The sequence below is a fragment of the Notolepis coatsorum genome, assembly GCF_963971535.1.
Source record: "Notolepis coatsorum genome assembly, chromosome: 2".
NCBI classification, from domain to species: Eukaryota; Metazoa; Chordata; class Actinopteri; order Aulopiformes; family Paralepididae; genus Notolepis; species Notolepis coatsorum.
This window is the reverse complement of record NC_140166.1, coordinates 85,253,080-85,276,113: the sequence shown is the minus strand read 5'-3', so window position 1 is coordinate 85,276,113 and position 23,034 is coordinate 85,253,080. Positions and strand designations below refer to the sequence as shown.

General features: G+C 42.2%; 1 protein-coding gene across 1 annotated transcript in view; it reads right to left on the bottom strand.

The window, feature by feature from the left end:
• Positions 1–22,794, bottom strand: part of ipo7 (importin 7) — a 108,339-nt gene extending 85,545 nt beyond the window's left edge. Inside the window, exon 1 of the mRNA XM_084308865.1 lies at positions 22,578–22,794. Within this exon, the coding sequence (XP_084164991.1) occupies positions 22,578–22,661 (84 nt within the window). The 5' untranslated portion in view covers positions 22,662–22,794. The remainder of the gene's footprint in view (positions 1–22,577) is intronic.
• Positions 22,795–23,034: the final 240 nt, after the last annotated feature.

Here is a 23,034-nt window from a genome sequence, read left to right as displayed (position 1 = left end):
CCGAAATACAAAAAAAAGCCCCCGAAAATCAAGGGGGGCAAAAAAAGCCCTTGAATTATTTTTTTAATTTCTAACCCTGACTGGAATAGCCTACCAGTTGTGATAGTGCCCCACATACTCCATGTTCAAGACCCATCTTAAACTGCATCTTAAGGCAAACCAGAACTGTAATCATTTTTAAATCTGATTTAGTTTATGTAACTCGTTTCTTGTTTTTATTGTTGTTTTTATGATTGATTGTCCAGGGCTCTACGCTAACCTTTTTCCCAAGGAGCACATGTGCTCCTAAATGAAAAGATTTAGGAGCACACAAAGAAATTTAGGAGCACCCAAAAATATTTAGGAGCACAGTGAAAATATTTCAAGTACGAGTTTTTTTTTTTTTTTTTATGTATGTATATTTGTACTGTGCGTGCATGTGTGTAAATTAGCTCTTGCTACAACCCTGCATGCTTACATTTTGTATTTTGTACTTGATGTTCATTAACATGTGCTGTCCCTATCAAATAAACTATCAAATTAAACTACTGCTACAAAAGTAACAGTCACTTAACTTTAGCTTTTGCCCCTTTTATGCATACAATGCCTATGTTTTGGCTGTGTTGATCTTCTAGAAAAATAATCCTTTCAGGGTTGCCTATTGAAATACTGTACACCTCCAGTACAGAAACATTGTTTATGAGTTTGCGTGTCAGGTAGACCATTGATCGACAGTCACGTCTGCCAATTACGTCACACCGCTTGCACTCCGGCCGTCCGGCGCTGCAGCTGGACCCTATTGCCCACCTCTGCTGTTGGGTTGATAACGCTAGCCAAGTTAGCTGTACACACATACACAGTGCAGGGCTGTACAGTGCGACATATATATCGCACATGCTACAGCAACATCCGTCTGTGCGATGAATGGATTTACTTCAGTAGCACTGGTGCGATAGGCATTCAGTTCATATAGATACTCTTATTTTGAAAATCCTGTCGCAGGTCTCATTTTTGCCCAAGCGCAGCTCCAGCTATAATAACTCTGGCTCCGACAGCTAGCAACGCTCAGATCGTTTCGATACTCTTATTTTGAAAATAAGAATAATGTGTGTCGTGACCAGTGATGGGAATAACGGCACTATAAGTAACTTCGTTACTAACGGCGTTCGTTTTTTCAGTAACGGATTACTCTTCCAATCTTAATAACGTCGTTACCGTTACTACAAAAAAATGCGGCGCGTTACTATGAATGAACCTGTTTCTTTCATCAGACATATCTCTGCGCCGAGAGGCAATAATATGTTCTTCCTTGTTTAGTGGACAGTGCGCGAGCCAAGCATACATGCTGACGATTGGCTGAGGTTGAATACAATGTCATGGTAAGCCAATCAGAGGTGGAGGTGGGCGGGTGTCTAAAGCATCCAGAGTCTGACACACAGCGCGACAAGACAAGCGATCACTGATCAGTCAGCATGAGACCGCGGTCCGTGTAGTGTACGTTTTGAGCTCAAAAACGAATCCAACGAACAACACAATAGTCAACATGAGACCGCGGGTCCATGAGCGTTTTGTGTTCACTCTTTGCAGCGCAGGGCACTGAGTGGCTCTACTGCAGTGCTGACAGCATTATCAACAGTGCTGCACTTCCTGGTTTAATAGCACAGGCTTCAGGTGCTCAGAGATATATATATCTCTGTATGTCATGCATGTCTTAAATGTAATGATTAGATTAGCTTAGATGATTCGATTAGATTCTTATATCTGTATGTTGTGTATGTCATTGATTGATTGATTGAAAAGTTTATTAACAGATTGCAGAATGGGTACAGTACAGTACAGCTCAATACATACAATTGTTAAGGGGATGCAGACCAGAGAAAGACTTTCGTCATAAATGTCATGAATTGAAAATGGGGGACCCTGATGTAAACAAGACGAAACTCTTTCTCTGGTCTGCATCCCCTTAACAATTGTGTGTATTGAGCCGTACTGTATTGTACCCATTCTGAAATCTGTTAATTAAAATGTTCAATCAATCAGTATATATGTTATTTATTTTTGGTATAGTGCTTAACAAGCATAATTTAATGTTGCCCAGTTGTGGCCTGTTGAGGGGCAATACATATCAAAAGTTCCAAAACATCTATTCTGTTTGTATTTGTATGATCCACTATATAAACATAGTAATTATAATATCTACATAGCCTACATGGCATTTGATTGGAGGCTAGTCTCACTTTGTCCCACAGCAACATTAAAATAGTTTAGATTTGTGTATGTTGTTTATGTAAAAAAAAAATCTTGAAAGTAACGCAATAGTTACTTTCTGAAGTAACTAGTTACTTTTATAATTTGTAACTGAGTAAGTAATTTAGTTACTTTTTGGAAGAAGTAACTAGTAACTGTAACTAGGGATGCACGATAATTATCGGGCCGATAATTATCGGGCCGATATCAGCAATTATGACGTCATCCCGATAAACCCGATAACGTTATTAATAGCTCCGATAATATAATATATTTTTTGGTAAAAGAAAATGCTGTGTGGGTGAATTGGAATGAAGTGCGTTTGTTTTGACTGTAGGCTCATCCCGTTTTGCCAGTACTGTGGTACGACTGACAGCGTGTGGTTTAAGAACAGGGCGTTTTACACAAATCGAGCGCTCCCTTTCTTGGCTGTGACGTAGGCACGTAAGTTTCTGAATCAGCGCTGACGTTAAAAACAAAGATGGCCGCATCGGTACTCGGAATTTCAGAGGAAAAAGATCGCTTGCTATTTGTAATAAATGCAATGGAGAAGTTCCACAAGGAGGGAAAAGGGCAACAACTTGTAATACATCCAGCCTGACGGGTCACCTGCGGCATCACCACCGCTACGATGGTGTGTTATTGTGTTAACTTAGAAGCCTACGACGACGCGAGGAGCTAAGCAAAGCTAGCCCCTTCCATGGCTGTGATGCAACCCTCGGTTGAACGCAGTCACTTATTGCTCCATAGTAGCCAGGTTAATTTGCACCACCAAGGACTGCTTAAAAGCTAGCGGCTTGAGCCCTTGGGTCATTTCTGTCAAACTTCTTTCATTTAGCAAACGACTCGTCAATAGCTGGCTTTGGATTCACAGCAGCTTCTAGCTTCTAGCTTCAGCTTCTAGGTTCTAGCTTGTTGCAGGTGACTTGTTGTGGTGGTAATGTGTCCACTCAAAGCCTTTTTTTCAAGGCTCCGCTTTGAAAAAAGAAGAACAAAAAGCTTCGAGCGTCTTAGGTTGGATGTATTATAAGTTGTTGACGGATTGTGAATTTTCATTTGGAAAAATAAATATGGTCACTTTGTCAATACTGTTGTCTTGGCTTTTGTTTCTGTTGTCTGGTTAGGTCACATTTAAGTTGGTGTTAAGTTATTGTCCTGGGAAGTCTTTTTATGTATTATTATTGTATTGTGATATGTTTTGTTTCATGTTGAAAAAAAAATTTGATAAAAAAAACACATTAAGAAAAAAGATAATACAATAAATATCGGTTATCGATATCGGTTATCGGCCTGAGGAGCATAAAGTTATCGATATCGGTATCGGTGTCAAAAAATCAATATCGTGCATCCCTAACTGTAACTAGTTACTTTTTTAAAGTAACTTGCCCAACACTGGTCGTGACTCATATCCGCTCGGCTCAGCTCACAACACAGCAGGACTTGTCTCCAGCAATAGCGTCTGGACTCTGGAACGCGGACATTGAAACAGAGCAAGGGTAGTGTTTTCGCGACCCAAAACAAGTCCCTGCTGTTTTATTCCACAACGGGTCAAATGCATATAACATGCTTTGCAATCCTCGCCATTCCTTTATGACCACGTCGTGTTAAAGTCCGAAAGTAACGTTACGTTAGCGTAAGCTAACAACAAGCTGTTCAGAGCCATATAGAGAACAGCAGACGGGCAGAGTGGGGAGGGGGGGGCAGACATTCTCCCTTCTCTGTGTGTGTGTGTGTGTATGTGTGTGTGTGTGTGTGTGCGTGCGTGCGTGTGCGTGCACGCGTTTGGAAAGATCAGATGAAGTCAGACGAGTATATTATATTGATAGTAAATGTACTGAGGGTGGACAGATAATGTTGATATTTAAACATAAAAAATACAATACATAAATGTATTCATGATCATGCAACATAAAACGGGTGCGTGTTGTGAGTTCAAAAACATTTAACTTAAAGTTTAAAGCTCAATATATCAAAACGTGGCACTACAGTGAACAGGAGGTCTATGTGTATTCAAAACAATAGATTGTTTTTCCTTTAAAAGTCTGGAAGAGGTCAAAAATAAAAATGTCAAAAGATATTTCCGTTGCCTTTTTGAGTTGATCTAAATGTTACCGATTGTGTTAAATGGGCTTATGTTATGATATCGTCTCATATCGATTGCAGGCACCCAGGGGAGGAAACTAACTTTTTGGCTTACCAGCCAACTGGCGAGTAGATGATTTTTTTTACCAGCCAAACTGATTTTTTACCAGCCAAAAATAAATCGCTAATTGTGATAATTACTTCTTTGTATGTCTTCGTCTAAATTGATTTTCAATCATAGTAATAATAATCACACGTGTCTCTACTCTTTAAAATATTTATTAGCATAAAACATTAATAAGTGTCTCTACTCTCCACAACATGTATACAATAGGGCTGGGCGATATGACGATATTATATAAATATCGGGTACAGTTCATTAACGATACACTTTTTAAACGTATCGTGGATATCGTGATGTTTTGCCCAAGAGGCTTGTGTTGCGTCAATCTGGTCCACACGTTGACACTTTTGAACAGCGCCGCCCCACACACACTACTGCATCAAAAGTTACTACTTAGGATAACAACGGCATTCGTTTTGTGGCATTGACGTTATATAGTTACACTTTCAATAACATCAGCGTATTTACATAGCAACGACCGAGGTCGACCTAGATATAGCAAGCATTAGCCGTTCATATCTCAGCCCGTGCTGACTCCGTTGTGCCCATTCTGCGGTCTGTTAATAACGTTTTCAATCAGACAGATGTATGGAAATGCTTTTATTATAACATCCGTTGCAGTAAAATCATTATGCCTCCAGTCGTTTAGTCATTCTGCAGAGCTAAAAGGTAAAAGTCGGCCGCGGCGAGCTACCGCTGCCATTGTTGTTTTCATTGAGCTCTCCAATAGCGGAAGTAAAAAATTAATACGCGCTTGCCGATTGGTGCTAAGAACAGCAGGGCGGGTGCAAGCGATGTGACGTAATTGGCAGACGCGACTGTCAATCAAACTGATTCTGTTTGCCGACTGAATGAATATAAACGTTATTAACAGATTGCAGCATAGGTACAATACAGTACAGCTCAATACAACAACAGTCAACAGTGGACTGGAGGATGCAGACCAGAGAAAGACTTTCGTCTTGTTTACATCAGGGTCCCCCATTTTCAATTCATCATATTTCGTATCTAAATCATATAATATCTCATTGCTAAATATATGCAATATATAATCTAATAATCCAATAATCTAAATCTAATATATAATATAAAAATGCTAAATGCATGGGTATTTTATTTTGTCTTTAATGTTAGCTTGCAAACTCAAATACTGTCTTGGTAAGCCTCATAATGAATTGTTTGGGGGAAAAAAAGAAAAACATCGTGATGCGTATCGTGTATCGCCGAAAGGTCAGAAAATATCGTGATATCATATTTAGGCCATATCGCCCAGCCCTAGTATACAACATGTATTAATCACACTGTCTCTACTCTTCAAAATATTAGGATAGTTCAAGTTCAAGTTTCAAGTTTCTTTAATAGTTGTCATACAGAAGTACAGAATACTTTCATACAAAATGCTTCTTACTGTTACGCTCCAGAGACTGTGCTAGACAAGATAGTATCAAATAACATAGTATAGCATGTAATTTAGAAGAAGAAAATGAGGTCACAGTGTTCGGTATAGACATATGTACAATATTCTGAGTTACCATATAATATACAATACTATGCAGTGTACTAATGTACAGTACTATATAGTGCAAAGCAGAAATGGGATGAGGTACAATTTAGGTACAATTTACAGTAAGGTGTACGAGTTGTAGTGCAATCCTTCATCAATAAATATAAAGTGTGGGGAGTGGGTGCTACAGTGTGTTTGTTTAAAGTGGGTGTGTGCTATAAAGTGTGTGGAGTGGGTGCTACAGTGTGTTTGTTTAAAGTGAGTGTGTGCGTGTGGATGTGTGTGCTATGTGCGTTTGGTGGTTGTTGTTGTGTAGTGTTCATTGTTCGTTTAGCAGCCTGATGGCCTGGGGATAGAAGCTTCTTCTGAGTCTTTCTGTGCTCGCCTTGAGACTCCGGTATCGCTTGCCTGACCGCAGCAGTTCAAAGAGGCAGTTGTTCGGGTGACTGGAGTCTTTAATGATTCTCTTAGCCTTGCCCTTGCAACGCTTGTTGTAAATGTTCTGGAGGGTGGGGAGCCCCCCTCCAATTGTGCGTTCGGCTGAACGTGTCACTCTTTGTAGTCTGCTTCGGTCTTGTGCAGTGCTATTCCCAAACCAGGAGGTGATGTTGCCAGTCAAGATGCTCTCTATTGTACATGAGTAGAAGTTCTTAAGGATCTTCTGACTGACTTGGAACTTCCTTAGGCGCCTGAGGAAGTAGAGGCGTTGTCGTGCCTTCTTCACAACACTGTCAATGTGTGTGGTCCATGTCAAGTCCTCGGATATGTAGGCTCCGAGGTACTTAAAGCTGTTGACTCTCTCAACCGGTGCCCCGTCGATGCTGAGGGGGCTGTAGTCCTTGACCCCCGACCTCCTGAAGTCCACAATCATCTCCTTTGTTTTGCTGACGTTCAGGGAGAGGCTGTTTTCCTGGCACCATCCCGCCAGGACCTTGACCTCTTCCAGGTAGGCCCTCTCGTCGTTGGCAGAGATTAGAGCCATATGAAATCCGCGTTCACGGAATCGCGGACGGAATCGCGGAATTAACCAATAAAAATGGAATCAACTGCAAAACGTGGAATATTGCAGAATTTGGCCTAATCTGGACTGAAATTTCGTTTTTGGGTGGAACGTTTGGTGTACACGCGACCGGGGAGGCGGGGACGCTACAGCGTGTTACACACAACACAGCCGCGGTGCTCAAGCGTCTGGCTGCTTGTGTTAACATCGTCAAGAAGCTAAACTATTCCACAATAAGCCCTCAATTCAGAGCAGAACAGTATCCTAATGACTTTTATGCCTCCGGTGATAAGGTGTTTTGCTAATTCTGTCAACGTTCCGTTAAATAGCTATGTAACGTTATAGGACTATCTATGGAAATGATAGCTTCTAGAAGTTCTAGCTAAATCTGGTGCCCCCATCAATTTGTTTAATGCAAACGATTGTCATTATACACTGCCCTTTATAATCTAAATAAACTTAAATAGCTATGAAACGTTACATTACATAGGACTATAGATGGAAATGATAGCTTCTTGCTAAATCTAGTGCACCCATCCATTTGTTTAATGCAAACTATTGTCATTATACACTGCCCTTTATAATCTAAATAAACTTAAATAGCTATGAAACGTTACAGTACATATGACTATAGATGGAAATGATAGCTTCTTGCTAAATCTGGTGCACTCATCCATTTGTTTAATGCAAACGTTTGCCATTATACACTGTCCTTTATAAACGAAATAAACTAAACTAAAGGTGCCTAAATTATGCATTACTATATTTCATCACAATATAATAGATATAGCTAGGTTACTGACATTGTCATTGTGATAATGTCAGTAGTAGCTAGCTGTATCTATTGTTTACACTTGAAATATGTATTTTTATTTTGTCACAATATTAATTGAAAAATATTGTGTAAAATTGAACTGTATTTCTGAGTTGAAGCACTTAAAAACATTAAATGGACTGTTATATCTTATTCAATTGTGGACATTTATTCATTCCCACTTATTAGACACTATTTCTGATGGTAAAATTAGCATAAAAGGCAAAATACAGAATTCTGAAATATTAAAACGGAAAAAAATGGAATTTGGGAAAAAATAAAATGGAATTTGGAAAATAATAAAACGGATTTCATATGGCTCTAGCAGAGATCAGGCCCACCACCACTGTGTCGTCAGCAAATTTGATGATTGTATTGCTACTCCGCTGAGCCACACAGTCGTGTGTGTACAGGGAGTAGAGGAGGGGACTCAGAACACAGCCCTGGGGGGCCCCTATGTTGAGGGTGATGGATGAGGAGGTGCAGTGTACTGGGCAAAGTCAACGCCCGCACCAGGTACCTAGCTAGGAAAGCCAACCTCCTTGGCAGAGATAGCCTCAGGCTATTAGCAAATAGCCTAGTACTCTGCCACTTTGACTATGGTAGCGTATCGTGGTTCGAGGGCCTGACAGTGAACATAAAAAAGAAGCTTCAGGTTTCCCAAAATAAGCTAGTAAGGGTGGTAATTAGGGGTGGGAATCACCAGTTTCATCATGATACGATACGATATCGATTCTTTGGACAACGATACGATATTTGCCGATATCACAAAGTCTCTCACGATACAATACGATACGATTAGATTCAGGTGCCTGCGATCGATATGAGATGATATCATATGCCCATTTAACACAATCAGTTATGAGACTCGCCACAGGATTTTCATAATAAGAGTATCGATATGAATCGATCGTATTACATTGCATCGATCCGATTCGATCGTTGATAATTACATCGATGTATCGATCTGGATCGATGTATCGTCCCACCCCTAGTGGTAATGGGTCTTGGCCCTCGCACCCACATAGGGAGGAGTCACTTCCAGGAGCTAAACTGGCTTCCTGTGGAGGCCAGAGTTACCCAGCTCAGACTGAACATAGTGCACAATATTATAAACCAAAGGTCCCCTAGATACCTCCAGAACTACTTCACCCCGGTCAACGAATCCCACAACCACAGAACTAGAGCAAGCATAGCAAACCTGAAGCCTGCTTCTTTCCGATCCAAACTGGGCCAATGCTCCCTTACTTTCTCTGGAGCCCAGGATTGGAACAAGCTGCCTATCCCCATCAAGCAGAGCTTGAGCCTCCACAGCTTCAAGAGAAGCGTCAGGAAGTGGCTCATGGACAGAATAGAAGTATAGCCCCCTATAGTTTGAATGGGTTTCCAATCAGTTTTTAGTTATTGTGGGGTATACACAGGGACCGAAACTAAAGCCCGCCGCCCGCCAGGGGCGGTCTGTTTTTACCTTTGGCGCATGACACTTAGAGGGCTGCCCGCCGTGTGGCGTGTAGACGTGTAGTTCATAAGCAGGCCCCTAAAAATATTTGTATGCGAACGGTAAAAATCAATTACGCGCACGCTGTGCGAATACAGATTATAGCCTCTCTCGTCTTTTTTTTCCTCCGCTGCGAGATCGTTAAAAAACTACAAGTCCCACATTGCACTCAAGCCAACGGTCCAATCACAGTAGAGTGAAGTGACTGGTTTCATGGGAAATAAAGCAAATGACCAATCGGAAGCTCTAATTTTTCTTGTTTACTTCCTGAAACTCCGCGATCAGGGCTCTCGTTTTCCGAGACACCAACTTATTATAGTCTCTCTTACCAATAGCAATAGATTTTAGAACACCTAGATTTATCGATAGCAATAGTAATATAACGTTAATGCAACAAAACGAATGCCTTGCTTTGTTAATCATAACGTTGATGCAGTAGCGTATGTCGGTGTGTTGGCTGTAACGGACATGACAATAACATAACGTGTACACATTAAAATTGCGATAATCTATTCTAACATTTTCAAATCGATGCAGTTGAATTTCCCCCTTAGGATCGATGCATTGTTACACCCCTACACCAAAGTCACTGGCCCACTGTGTATCTGTGTATAATAACTTGGCTAGCGTTATCAACAGCAGAGGTGGGCAATGGGTCCAGCTGCAGCACCGGAGTGCAAGCGATGTGATGTAATTGGCAGACTCGACTGTCAATCAATGGTCTACCTGACACGCAAACTCAAACAATGTTTCTGTACTGGAGGTGTGATTGATTGATTGATTGAAAACTTTATTAACAGATTGCAGAATGGGTACAATACAGTACAGCTCAATACACACAATTGTTAAGGGGATGCAGACCAGAGAAAGACTTTCGTCTTGTTTACATCAGGGTCCCCCATTTCAATTAATCAGGAAAGTGTACAGTAGGAAAGTGTACAGTATTTCAATAGGCAACCCTGAAAGGATTATTTTTCTAGAAGAGCAACACAGCCAAAACAGACAGTGGAGCTGTTTGCAGATAGCAAGCATTTTGACTTATTGCGTGGTGGCGATGTCTCGCAGATAATACAACTACAAGTATGATTATATAATATATATTTTATTTTAAAAAAAATTGTATATATAAAATATATATTGGCAGGTAAGAAATATGCGTGGCGGGTAGACTCTTCCCAGGGCTGGGCGATATGGCCTAAATATGATATCACGATATTTTCTGACCTTTCGGCGATACACGATACGCATCACGATGTTTTTCTTTTTTTCCCCAAACAATTCATTATGAGGCTTACCAAGACAGTATTTGAGTTTGCAAGCTAACATTAAAGACAAAATAAAATACCCATGCATTTAGCATTTTTATATTATATATTAGATTTAGATTATTGGATTATTAGATTATATATTGCATATATTTAGCAATGAGATATTATATGATTTAGATATGAAATATGAATTGAAAATGGGGGACCCTGATGTAAACAAGACGAAAGTCTTTCTCTGGTCTGCATCCTCCAGTCCACTGTTGACTGTTGTTGTATTGAGCTGTACTGTATTGTACCTATGCTGCAATCTGTTAATAACGTTTATATTCATTCAGTCGGCAAACAGAATCATTTTGATTGACAGTCGCGTCTGCCAATTACGTCACATCGCTTGCACCCGCCCTGCTGTTCTTAGCACCAATCGGCAAGCGTCATTCGGCAAGCGTCATTTTTTACTTCCGCCATTGGAGAGCTCAATGAAAACAACAATGGCAGCGGTAGCTCGCCGCGGCCGACCTTTAGCTTTGAGCTCTGCAGAATGACTAAACGACTGGAGGCATAATGATTTTACTGCAACGGATGTTATAATAAAAGCCTTTCCATACATCTGTCTGATTGAAAACGTTATTAACAGACCGCAGAATGGGCACAACGGAGTCAGCACGGGCTGAGATATGAACGGCTAATGCTTGCTATATCTAGGTCGACCTCGGTCGTTGCTATGTAAATACGCTGATGTTATTGAAAGTGTAACTATATAACGTCAATGCCACAAAACGAATGCCTTTGTTATCATAAGTAGTAACTTTTGATGCAGTAGTGTGTGTGTGGGGCGGCGCTGTTCAAAAGTGTCAACGTGTGGACCAGATTGACGCAACACAAGCCTCTTGGGCAAAACATCACGATATCCACGATACGTTTAAAAAGTGTATCGTTAATGAACTGTACCCGATATTTATATAATATCGTCATATCGCCCAGCCCTAACTCTTCCCATCTACCCGCCACTGGCCGGTGAGTCAAAAAGTTAATTTCGCTCCCTGGGTATACAATTTTAGCGATAGGTTAGTCTTATAATGTTTTAAATGTATGAGTGTTGCGTTATTGTCGTGTTTTTGTTGTGGCCTAACAGCCCTGGGACTAGGGGTGGACGGTATGGTCTAAAATTTATATCACGGTATAATTTGAAGCATAGACGGTAACGGTATATATCACGGTATCGTTTTTGATAAAAAAAATATATATATATATAATTTTTTTTTTTTTTTTTTTATAAAATATATATATTATATAATTAAACTTGTACTGGTATTATCTGCGAGACATCGCCACCACGCAACAAGCTCCACTGTCTGTGTGTACTCTAGTAGCCTCCAGCTACGGCCAGGATTCTCCAGAGCTGCACCTGGACCTATACTCTAGTAGCCTCGAGCAGAGCTACGGCCAGGATTCTCCGGCGCTGCACCTGGACCCTATTGTATTGGTATTATAACGTTAGCAAGCCCTCAGCTCGAATACGCATCGAATCAGTGTTATAAGACATTGATATCATGAGCTATCTGTAGCTACTGCATATATAACGTTAATACAACGCCTCAGTGAATTATTTAGTTCAATGGGACATTTCGTTTTGAACGGTGAACTAACTCGCGTTAACGTGAGCTAACAGGTAGCATACACGTCTCTAGTACTAGACTTTGTGGAGCGTTTGTTGATGTCAGGAGCTATCGGTAGCTGGCCGACTAGATACCGTTCGGTTAGACAATGCCCCATCATGTATTAAACTAAAAGTGAATAGTTGACTGGGTCATTTTGTAACGGTAGCTAAGCTAACGTTAGCTCAGGGAGACGCCGACAGCTCCCGTGTCCCGTCCCACTAGACTACTAGACCCGTGTTTACATGCGTGCGGTAGGGGCTGGCACGCCCACTGCGCGAAGCCTCCTAAATAACTTTTTCCAGTTCGCACATATCTATTATCTATGACTAATTCTATCTATTTTTAGGGGCAAATGCGAGTGAAATAGTCGCGCTGTGGTTACATGACGTCATTGCTATTTTAGAGCTGCACTACCGGTTACACGGTATACTCAAAATCCATACCGTAGAGCAAATTCATACCGTTTATACCGTATACCGTTTATACCGTCCACCCCTACCTGGGACCATGACGGAAATAAGGGTTTTACTCTCTCATGTTATCCTTTGGATCCTTGTTGTGTTTTTAATCCATCAATAAAATAAAATAAAATCAAGTTGCCTGCTCTCACCACCTGGGGTCTGCCAGTCAGGAAGTCCAAGACCCACTGGCAGAGGTCATAGTTCAAGCCCAGGTCCCTGAGCTTGGCTATGAGTATGGAGGGGACTATGGTATTGAATGCCGAGCTGTAGTCGATGAATAGCATTCTCACATAGTTCCCCTGCCTCTTGTCCAGGTGTGATGCTGCTGTGTGCAGCACATGGGATATCACATATTAACATGAAAGAGGGAACTATTCTGGACTGGGTTGGGCTGAACTGGGCCGTGAAAGATGCTGGGCTGGACTGGGTTGGGCTGAACTAGGCAGTGAAAGATGCTGGGCTGGACTGGGCTGGGCTGAACTAGGCAGTGAAAGATGCTGGGCTGGGTTGGGCTGAACTAGGCAGTGAAAGATGCTGGGCTGGGTTGGGCTGAACTAGGCAGTGAAAGATGCTGGGCTGGACTGGGCTGGTCTAGGTTGGACTGGGTTGGTCTAGGTTGGGTTGGACTGGGTTGGGCTGGTCTAGGTTGGACTGGGTTGGGCTGGTCTAGGTTGGACTGGGTTGGGCTGGTCTAGGTTGGGCTGGTCTAGGTTGGACTGGTCTAGGTTGGGCCGTTGGACTGGTTTGGGCTGGTCTAGGTTGGACTGGGCTGGGCAGTGAAAGAACCAAGCATTTCACTGTAATGTAATAGCTAAATAAAACAACTTGAACTTGACTTGTTACATTTGCACTCTGGTTGGATACCAAACGTATTCGGGTTGTACTGTACTTGTGCTGTATGATGACAATACATTGGAACCGAATCGCATGACAAGTTGACAACGCTAGGGGTTCAGCAGGTGTATTCTGAATGCCAAGTGTATGACAACATCACCGTTGTGAAGGGCATATGGGCGAGTGGTGATATGGGGGGAAACCCGGTAATAATAAAATGTCACTCGGCTGCATTTAAGCAAAGCCGCTCAGTATAGTCCACTATGTTGAATGCGCGTTATGGTAGCTTGATGCTAGGTAGCTAGCCGGCTAATGCTGGTTAGCCTCACGTCCACTTGTCATTCTCATCCGACTCGAAGGAGAACGTCGTGTGCTGTTGTTCGTCCCCATGTCAGACCGCACTGATATCCGAAAGCGACGACTCTACATGCAATTATTTTCATCCACAATGTGTTTTTGTCTAAGTGTGTCTACGTTGTCAAGCCGGTGACAGGAGTTTGTAGGTCTGCGCGCAGTGATCTGTCCACTTCCCCTAGATGCGCGACATCTTCTAGAAAACGAGTGTTCATTGGAGGAGCTTAGAGCGCATCTGTACAACGATGATGTTCATTGGTTATGGTCGGATTATTATGAGGCACAAATGGGAAGAATCAAGGGGGGAGTCAGATTTCGGCTTGTGCCAGTGAGCGAATCAGCAGATTGCAGAATGATTTTTTTGTTTTGTTTTGTAATTACTAGTACTCGCCAGACTGGCGAGTGCTCTTCATGAATCACTCGCCAAACGTAAAAAATACTCGCATTTGGCGAGTAAAGAGGCCTAATTTCCTCCCCTGCAGGCACCTGCATCGTATCATATATCAGCAAATATCGTATTGTTGTCCAAAGAATCTATATCGTATCGTGATGAAACTGGTGATTCCCACCCCTAGTAGAGTCCATACACCCAACACCAAATCCCATAATTCCTTACACGTAACGTGTCTGGCTGTGTGACGTCAACTTGTCAGCATGAAAATGACAGCCAAACATGGCACTGCAACTAAATAACACAATAGGCACATTTGTGACTGTTACAAATATAACACGTTTTATACTTGTGCTACAAGATTTTGGCCTGTGCTACAAAACTATCAACCTCTGTAGCACCAGTACTTAGTGTTGTCAAAAATAACGAAGTATCGATAAATATCGATACTGAATATTTAAAACGGCTTCGATACTCATTTCCCGAAGTACCGATACTTTCTGCAGTATCGGTACCAGCTGGCTTGCTCCCGCAAGTTGTTGACAGACAAGACGCGCTGCCAGAGCCTTGCCCTTCCGCCTCCTCCTCCTCCTCCTCGCTCAGAGCAACAGACACAAGCTGCTGCAGCCTCCTCCCCCTCACAGCCGGGCAGCGCAGCCCTGTCTTCAGTTTGTAAACAACGCTATTATTAGCTAACGTTAGCTGTCGTTCCTCCGTTAGCTTAATGCTAGCTAGCTGGCCACCTATTACTTCATGTAAACGTAGTAACGTCAAGCCGAGCCCACTACACCAGTACATGCATGAACTCGACACAACTACCCCGTTTCCAACGTTAGGTCGAGCGGAGCCGGAGCCCATCCTACACCAGTACACGCATGAACTCGACACAACGTTACCCCGCCTCCATGAAGTGTCCAATTAGCAGCAATGTTGTTGAAAATGTAACGTTAATAAATGCTCCGAGTATAGCTCCGGAGATCTCTCGATCTCTCTCCCTCTCTCTCTCTCAGTCTCAGTCTCTCTCTCTCTCTCTCTACCAGCAACAAAAGCCAAATTTGTTAAAAAAAAATATATATATATTATTATTATTATACTTTTCAAGGTATCGTATCGAAGTCGAAATTCCAGTATCGTGACAACACTACCAGTGCTATGTGCAAAAAAGGTTAACGTACAGCCCTGCAGTGGGCCAGTTACTTTGGTGTAGGGGTGTAACAATTAGGGATGTCCCGATCCGATCACGTGATCGGCGTCGATCACGTGCTTTTCAGAGGCTCTGGGATCGGGAAAAAATAATAAAAAGTCAAAAAAAGAAAAATTTTATTCACCAAACATGACCATGTCCACGTCTTAAACTCATACGGAGGCCTTAGTTTTGGTTTTAAATTACATATAATATATCATCATTAATGTATTTATTGTCACAGAGCAGAATAATTGTCCACAACAAACACATTCCCCTTTAATTTACACCGTTGCAACAAACACATTCCCTTTAATTTAGACTGGCTACACGCTACACGCTCCACATCACAACAACAGTACAACACGTCGTTCCCGAAACACGGTTAATATCCACTGACTTGAGCAGCTAGACTTAATGTCAGAGGTTTGGAACTAAGCATTTTAAAATAGAAAGTCAAGCCAGTTGCAATGTTTGCAAGGAGGACAGGCTGGAGGCGAAGTTTTCAGACTAACTTTTCACCTGGATGATAACGTGACTGAGGATTATCGTCGGCGTTTCAGACCAGAATGGACCATTACGTAAGTCGAACACTGAATGTATACTAATGTGCAAACATATATTGAAACTTTTAATATTTCTCATATGAAGCAGAAGCACATTTCTCAGGGTGAATGTAATAACAAAAGCCTCTGCGCTCGCGCCCCGGACTATAGGCAACAGATGGGCTTGTCTCGCTCTGCCAGTTTCTGACAGAAATGCGTCAAAATTGATTACTAATGTGAAAGATCGGATCGGAAACGATCGGATCGATAGATATTTAAAATCACATGATCGGGATCGGATCGGAAGCAAAAAAAGGCGATCGGGACATCCCTAGTAACAATGCATCGATCCTAAGGGGAAATTCAACTGCATCGATTTGAAAATGTTAGAATCGATTATCGCAATTTGAATGTGTACACAGTGTTATGTTGTTATGTCCGCTAGTCAACACAACAACATACGCTACTGCATCAACGTTATGATTAACAAAGCAAGGCATTAGTTTTGTTGCATTAGCGTTATATTACTATTGCTAAATCTAGGTGTTCTAAAATCTATTGCTATTGGTAAGACTATAATAAGTTAGTGTCTCGGAAAACGCTAGCATATCGCAATCAGAGCCCTGATCGCAATGGCCGACTTGCAGGAAGTAAACAAGCCAAATCAGGGCTGTACGCTAAGCTTTTTCACTAGGGGCACACTTGCCCCTAAATGAGAAATTTAGGGGCAAAAAATATTTTTTAGGGGCAAATTTTTAAATAACAATTTTACCATTATTTATATCGATTGTTTTTGATTAAAAAATTTTTTATATAATTATTATTTTGAATAAAATATATATATATTATATAATCATACTTGTAGTTGTATTATCTGCGAGACATCGCCACCTCGCTGTCTGCAAACAGCTCCACTGTCTGTGTGTATACTCGAGTGCTCCAGCAAGGATTCTCCGGGGGTGCAGCTGGACCCTAAACGCTACATTCAGAATCAGCATGCAAAAGAATTCTCCGGCGCTGCACCTGGACCCTAGTCAGCAGCCCTCACTCATGCGATGTAAACCAGGGACTCGAAATACGCATGTTGTTGTTGTAGGTAGCTTGCAGGACGCTTGTAGGACATTGATGCCAGGAGCTTTCTGTAGCTACTGCTGGATGGCGTTGGGACAACGCCTCAGTGAACTATTTAGTTTACTGCGACATTTCGTAGTGACTAGTTACCTAGCCAACCGAGGTATTATGCACTGGACTATTGCTGATGGATTTGTTGATGTCGGGAGCTATCCGTAGCTAGCCGGCTGGATAACGTTACACAATGCCTCAAAGTCATGTATTAAACTAAGTGAATAGTTGACTGGGTCATTTTGTAACGGTAGCTAACGTTATCTCACGAAGGTCCCACACTGACTAGACTAACGTCACGGTGAGGCAATAGCCTCTGTTTACATGCAACAGGTGGGGAGGGGGTAGCAGCAGCAGCAGTGCGCGGTGCGCGCTTCATGTGTGCTGAGACAGCGAGTGAGAACTCCGCTAAAGAATTGGATCATGATTTTCGGTTTTCACATGACTATTTGATTGCCCGTCACACGGCGCTCAGACGTCTCAGTGGGAGGCGCCAAACGTAAAAACTGAGCGCAAATGGCGGGTGGCGCTCTCTAGTTTCGGTCCCCGACTACTAGACTTACTGGAGCATTTGTTGATAGCTATCAGTAGCTAGCCGGCTGGCAGGCTCACCGAGGTCCCAGTGTTTACAACAGCCACGGGTGCGAGAGGGCTGGAGGAGGAGCAGACGCCGCAGCTCTCTCCGTGTGTCTGAGTTCAGTTCAGTTCGGCTCACTATAGGAGGTCGAACGCGACGAAAATATGAAGCAATACTAACTTTTCTTCATAGCTAAATCAGACAGTCAGCCAGTCTATCAGAGTGAGTGCTCAGTCGATTGTTCCCGCTGATCATACCTGCTGAGTGCTCACTGCTCAGCTCGCGTGAGTGACGTCATCGCGTCATCATACGCCTTGGATAATTTAGGAGTGAAATGCGAATCCAAGGCTTGAAAGCACTACTCGCAAGCCCGCCCCCAGATAATATTTACCAATCGCAACGGCCAATTAAAGGGGCAATTCGCGATGATATCATCGCAGTGTACAGGCCTGCAAATGAGAGCTTCCGATTGGTCATTTGCTTTATTTCCCATGAAACCAGTCACGTCACTCTACTGTAAAATACTGTACACCTCCAGTACAGAAACATTGTTTATGAGTTTGCGTGTCAGGTAACCATTGATTGACAGTCGATTCTGCCAATTACGTCACAACCAGGGAGCGAAATTAACTTTTTGACTCACCGGCCAGTGGCGGGTAGATGGGAAGAATCTACCCGCCAAGCATATTTCTTACCTGCCAACTTTTTTTTGATTAAAAAAATAATTATTATTTTATATAAAAACATATTTTTTTTAATAAAATATATATATATTATATAATCATACTTGTAGTTGTAATATCTGCGAGACATCGCCACCTCGCTGTCTGCAAACAGCTCCACCGTCTGTGTATACTCGAGTGGCCTCCAGCTCCAGCAAGGATTCTCCGGCGCTGCAGCTGGACCCTAAACTCTTACATTCAGCATGAAAGGATTCTCCTGCACTGCACCTGGACCCTAGTCAGCAGCCCTCATGCGATGTAAGCCAGGGGCTCGAATACGCATGTTGTAGGACATTGATGTCAGGAGCTTTCTGTAGCTACTGCTGGATGGCGTTGGGACAACGCCTCAGTGAACCATTTAGTTTACTGCGACATTTCGTAGTGACTAGTGAGCTACCTAGCCAACGGAGGTATTATGCACTGGACTATTGCTGGAGTATTTGTTTATGTCGGGAGCTATCCGTAGCTAGCCGGCTGGATAACGTTACACAATGCCTCATGTATTAAACTAAAAGTGAATAGTTGACTGGGTCATTTTGTAACGGTAGCTAACGTTATCTCACGGAGGTCCCTCTGACTAGACTAATGTCACGGTGACTGTCTGAGGCAATAGCCTCTGTTTACATGCAGGCATACAGAAACAGGTGGGGAGTATAGGAGCAGCAGCAGCAGTGCGCGGTGCTGCATGTCTGTGCTGAGACAGCGAGTGAGAACTCCGCTAAAGAATTGGATCATGATTTTCTGTTTTCACATGACTATTTGATTGCCCGCCACACGGCGGTCAGGCCTCTCAGTGTGAGGCGCCAAACGTAAAAACTGAGCGCAAATGGCGGGTGGCGCTCTCTAGTTTCGGTCCCTGGTCACACCGCTTGCACTCCGGCCGTCCGGCGCTGCATCTGGACCCTATTGCCCACCTCTGCTGTTGATAACACTAGCCAAGTTAGCTGTACACACATACACAGTGGGCCAGTGACTTGGTGTAACAATGCATCGCAATGCATCGATCCTAGGGGAAAATTCAACTGCATCGATTTGAAAATGTTAGAATAGATTATCGCAATTTTAATGTGTACACAGTGGTGCTATTCTCTTGTCAGTTACAGCCAACACAACGACATACGCTACTGCATCAATGTTATGATTAACAAAGCAAGGCATTCGTTTTGTAACCATTAACGTTATATTACTATTGTATTGCTATCGATAAATCTAGGTGTTCTCAAATCTATTGCTATTGGTAAGACTAGAATAAGTTACATTAACTTAATGTTACTTCTTGTGTCTCGGAAATCGCTCGCATATCGCAATGGCGGACTTTCAGGAAGTAAAAGAGAAAATTAGAGCTTCCGATTGGTCATTTCCCCCCCCCCTTTTTTTTTTAAACCAGTCACGTCACTCTACTGTGATTGGACCGTTGGCTTGAATGCAATGTGGGACTTGTAGTTTTTGAACGATTATCAGCGGAGAAAAAAGCACAATTGAGGCTGTAATCTTCACTTGCACACCGTGCAAGTAATTGATTTTTCCGGTTCGCACAGACATATTTCTAGGGGCATATGCAAGCAATATGGTCGCACTGTAGAGCCCTGCCCATGGGTCAATCTATCTCACCTATCCATTATGGAAGTTCTCAAGGGAGGCTTTAACTTGAAGTGTGTCATCTTTACTCATTTCCATGGTAACTACTACAATACCCATAAGCCTCACCAATCTTTGTACAATCACAAGAGCACAATTACTTTGACATTTGTATCCCTCGTCATTGTCTTGGTCAATGTAGTATTCGCGACCATCTCCGTTTTCATTGAAGCCATTAATCAAACTTACAAAACATGAAAGATACCACTTATGAGTCCGGTAATCATACGGCTATTCCTATAATGACTCAAATAGTGTATTATGTCTGTTGTTATGACTATTTTGGTTTTGTAACATCGCCCTCTTGTCTCTTGTTAATTAACCGTTGACTTGTTTACATTATCCAGTAATAGACACCAAATTATGTTTTTGTTGATAGCAACCGTTGTTTTGCATCCACCATAACTTGTCTCTTCCATTGCCATGTACAACACAATGGTTGCCATGTTACAGGCTACCATGTTGGAAGACAGAACTTCACTAAGATTCTGTGCAAGGCCTCCATGTGTCATCTATTCACAAAACAATGGTTGCCATGTTACAGGCTACCATGTTGGAAGACAGAACTACACTAACATTCTGTGCAAGGCCCTCTCTATGTGTCATCTATTCACAAAACAATGGTTGCCATGTTACAGGCTACCATGTTGGAAGACAGAGAACTACACTAACATTCAAGTTCAAGTTTCAAGTTTCTTTATTAGTTGTCATACAGAAGTACAGAATACTTTTATACAAAATGCTTCTTTCTGTTCATTCTGTGCAAGGCCCTCTATGTGTCATCTATTCACAAAACTATGGTTGCCATGTTACATGCTAGTGCTACCATGTTGGAAGACAGAGAACTACACTAAGATTCTGTGCAAGGCCTCCATGTGTCATCTATTCACAAAACAATGGTTGCCATGTTACATGCTATCATGTTGGAAGACAAAGAACGACAGTAACATTCTGTGCAAGGCCTCTCTATGCGTCATCTATTCACAAAACAATTGTTGCCATGTTACAGGCTACCATGTTGGAAGACAAGAGAACTACAGTAACATTCTGTGCAAGGCCCTCTCTATGTGAGATCTATTCACAAAACAATGGTTGCCATGTTACAGGAGGCTACCATGTTGGAAGACAGAACTACAGTAACATTCTGTGCAAGGCCTCTCTATGTGTCATCTATTCACAAAACAATTGTTGCCATGTTACAGGCTACCATGTTGGAAGACAAGAGAACTACAGTAACATTCTGTGCAAGGCCCTCTCTATGTGAGATCTATTCACAAAACAATGGTTGCCATGTTACAGGAGGCTACCATGTTGGAAGACAGAACTACAGTAACATTCTGTGCAAGGCCCTCTCTATGCGAGATCTATTCACAAAACAATGGTTGCCATGTTACAGGGGGCTACCATGTTGGAAGACAGAACTACAGTAGCATTCTGTGCAAGGCCTCTCTATGTGTCACCTATTCCCAAAACAATGGTTGCCATGTTACAGGCTACCATGTTGGAAGACAGAGAACTACACTAACATTCAAGGCCTCTATGTGTCATCTATTCACAAAACAATGATTGCCATGTTACATGTGATGCTACCATGTTGGAAGACAGATAACTACAGTAACATTCTGTGCAGCAAGGCCTCTAAGCAAAGCCAATTATTTCACTGTGCGAGCGTCCAGACCCACCCATTAATTATTGTTATTAACTGTCAATAACGCGTAGCGGTTATAATAATATTATACATTTAACTAACTCGTTGGGATACCAGTGCTGTTGTGACATTGAAGCTAGGAGGTAACCAGCGCAACATAAATCGTGTAGTTAGCCATTTTGTAAAAACATGCCACGATCACCTTAAATACCACGGGTACGTTTAGCTGTTAGTTAGTTAGACGAGTATATATTAGTTAGCTAGACGGGTATATTAGTTAGCTGACTTGAGCTATATGGCAGTGAGTGTCAACAGTGCTGGGCTCATCACAATGACACGTGAGCAGCAGCTCTGGCTCGATGTTCCAACAACTGGAACAAGTGGAGACATCAGCAGCTAACAGCTAGCTATCCATAACCGTACTGTACAGTACATGACGTTAGCTAATCCACCGTTCATAATAGTAGTTTAGTCTCGCTAGTGGCTTATGAGCTATTTATATATAATAAAAAAAATCTGTTATCAAACGAGTCACGTTTTAGATGTTTAAAAGGAACTGTTAGTTGTGTCGCGCTAACTGGCTAACACTTAGCTTAGTGACGTTAGCTAGTAGTAGCCACGCAAGCTAACATTAGCGTTAGCTAGCTCCCTTTAACTCAACCCGTTACTTTAGCAAAAAGAGCTACTGTCATCCGACGTCAACATAAAAAAGTAGCTAATTTGTTCAATTTAATAACGTTATATGTCCAAGTCATGGTGTGATTAGAGACAACAAGTCGGGTGGACAATATTGAAGGCGATCGGTCAAAGTTAACGATAGCAGCAGATCTAGTCTCTGCGTTGATCACAACCATCTTGATGTTGTTGAGGCCCTGATCCGCGGCCGGCCAAGCAACCATTAAACCACCACAAGTCTGTCTCTCTTTACCTCGTTCAGCTGGATCTCCGCGGCCTCGCGTAGGTTCGGGTCCATGGTGCCCCGAAGGGCCTCGATCAAAGCGTCGGCATCCATAGCAAAACGTCTGTTGTTGTGTCTCGCGGATTCTATATATTTCTTCTAGTGGTCTATCAATTATTCCCAGGCAATGCGCACATGGACGCACCGTTCTCCAGTTGCCGGCGCGAAAGGAAGAAGAGAATGAAGTACCCGGATAGATCAGCGCCAATTTTCTGCAACACGGACTTCCGGTTTACCACCGTGGCACTCTGGGATTTGTAGTTCCCTTTTTCCTTTTTTTGTAAACAATTTTTTCTTTTTTTTTTTACAACAGTTCTCTCTTTTTTCTGAACTATAAAAGGAAGATTCGGAAAATGTACCATACATGTAAGAGAAAATACTACTTTTTGTTTTTATGTAGTATTTTATACAGGATTGCATGCTAGTG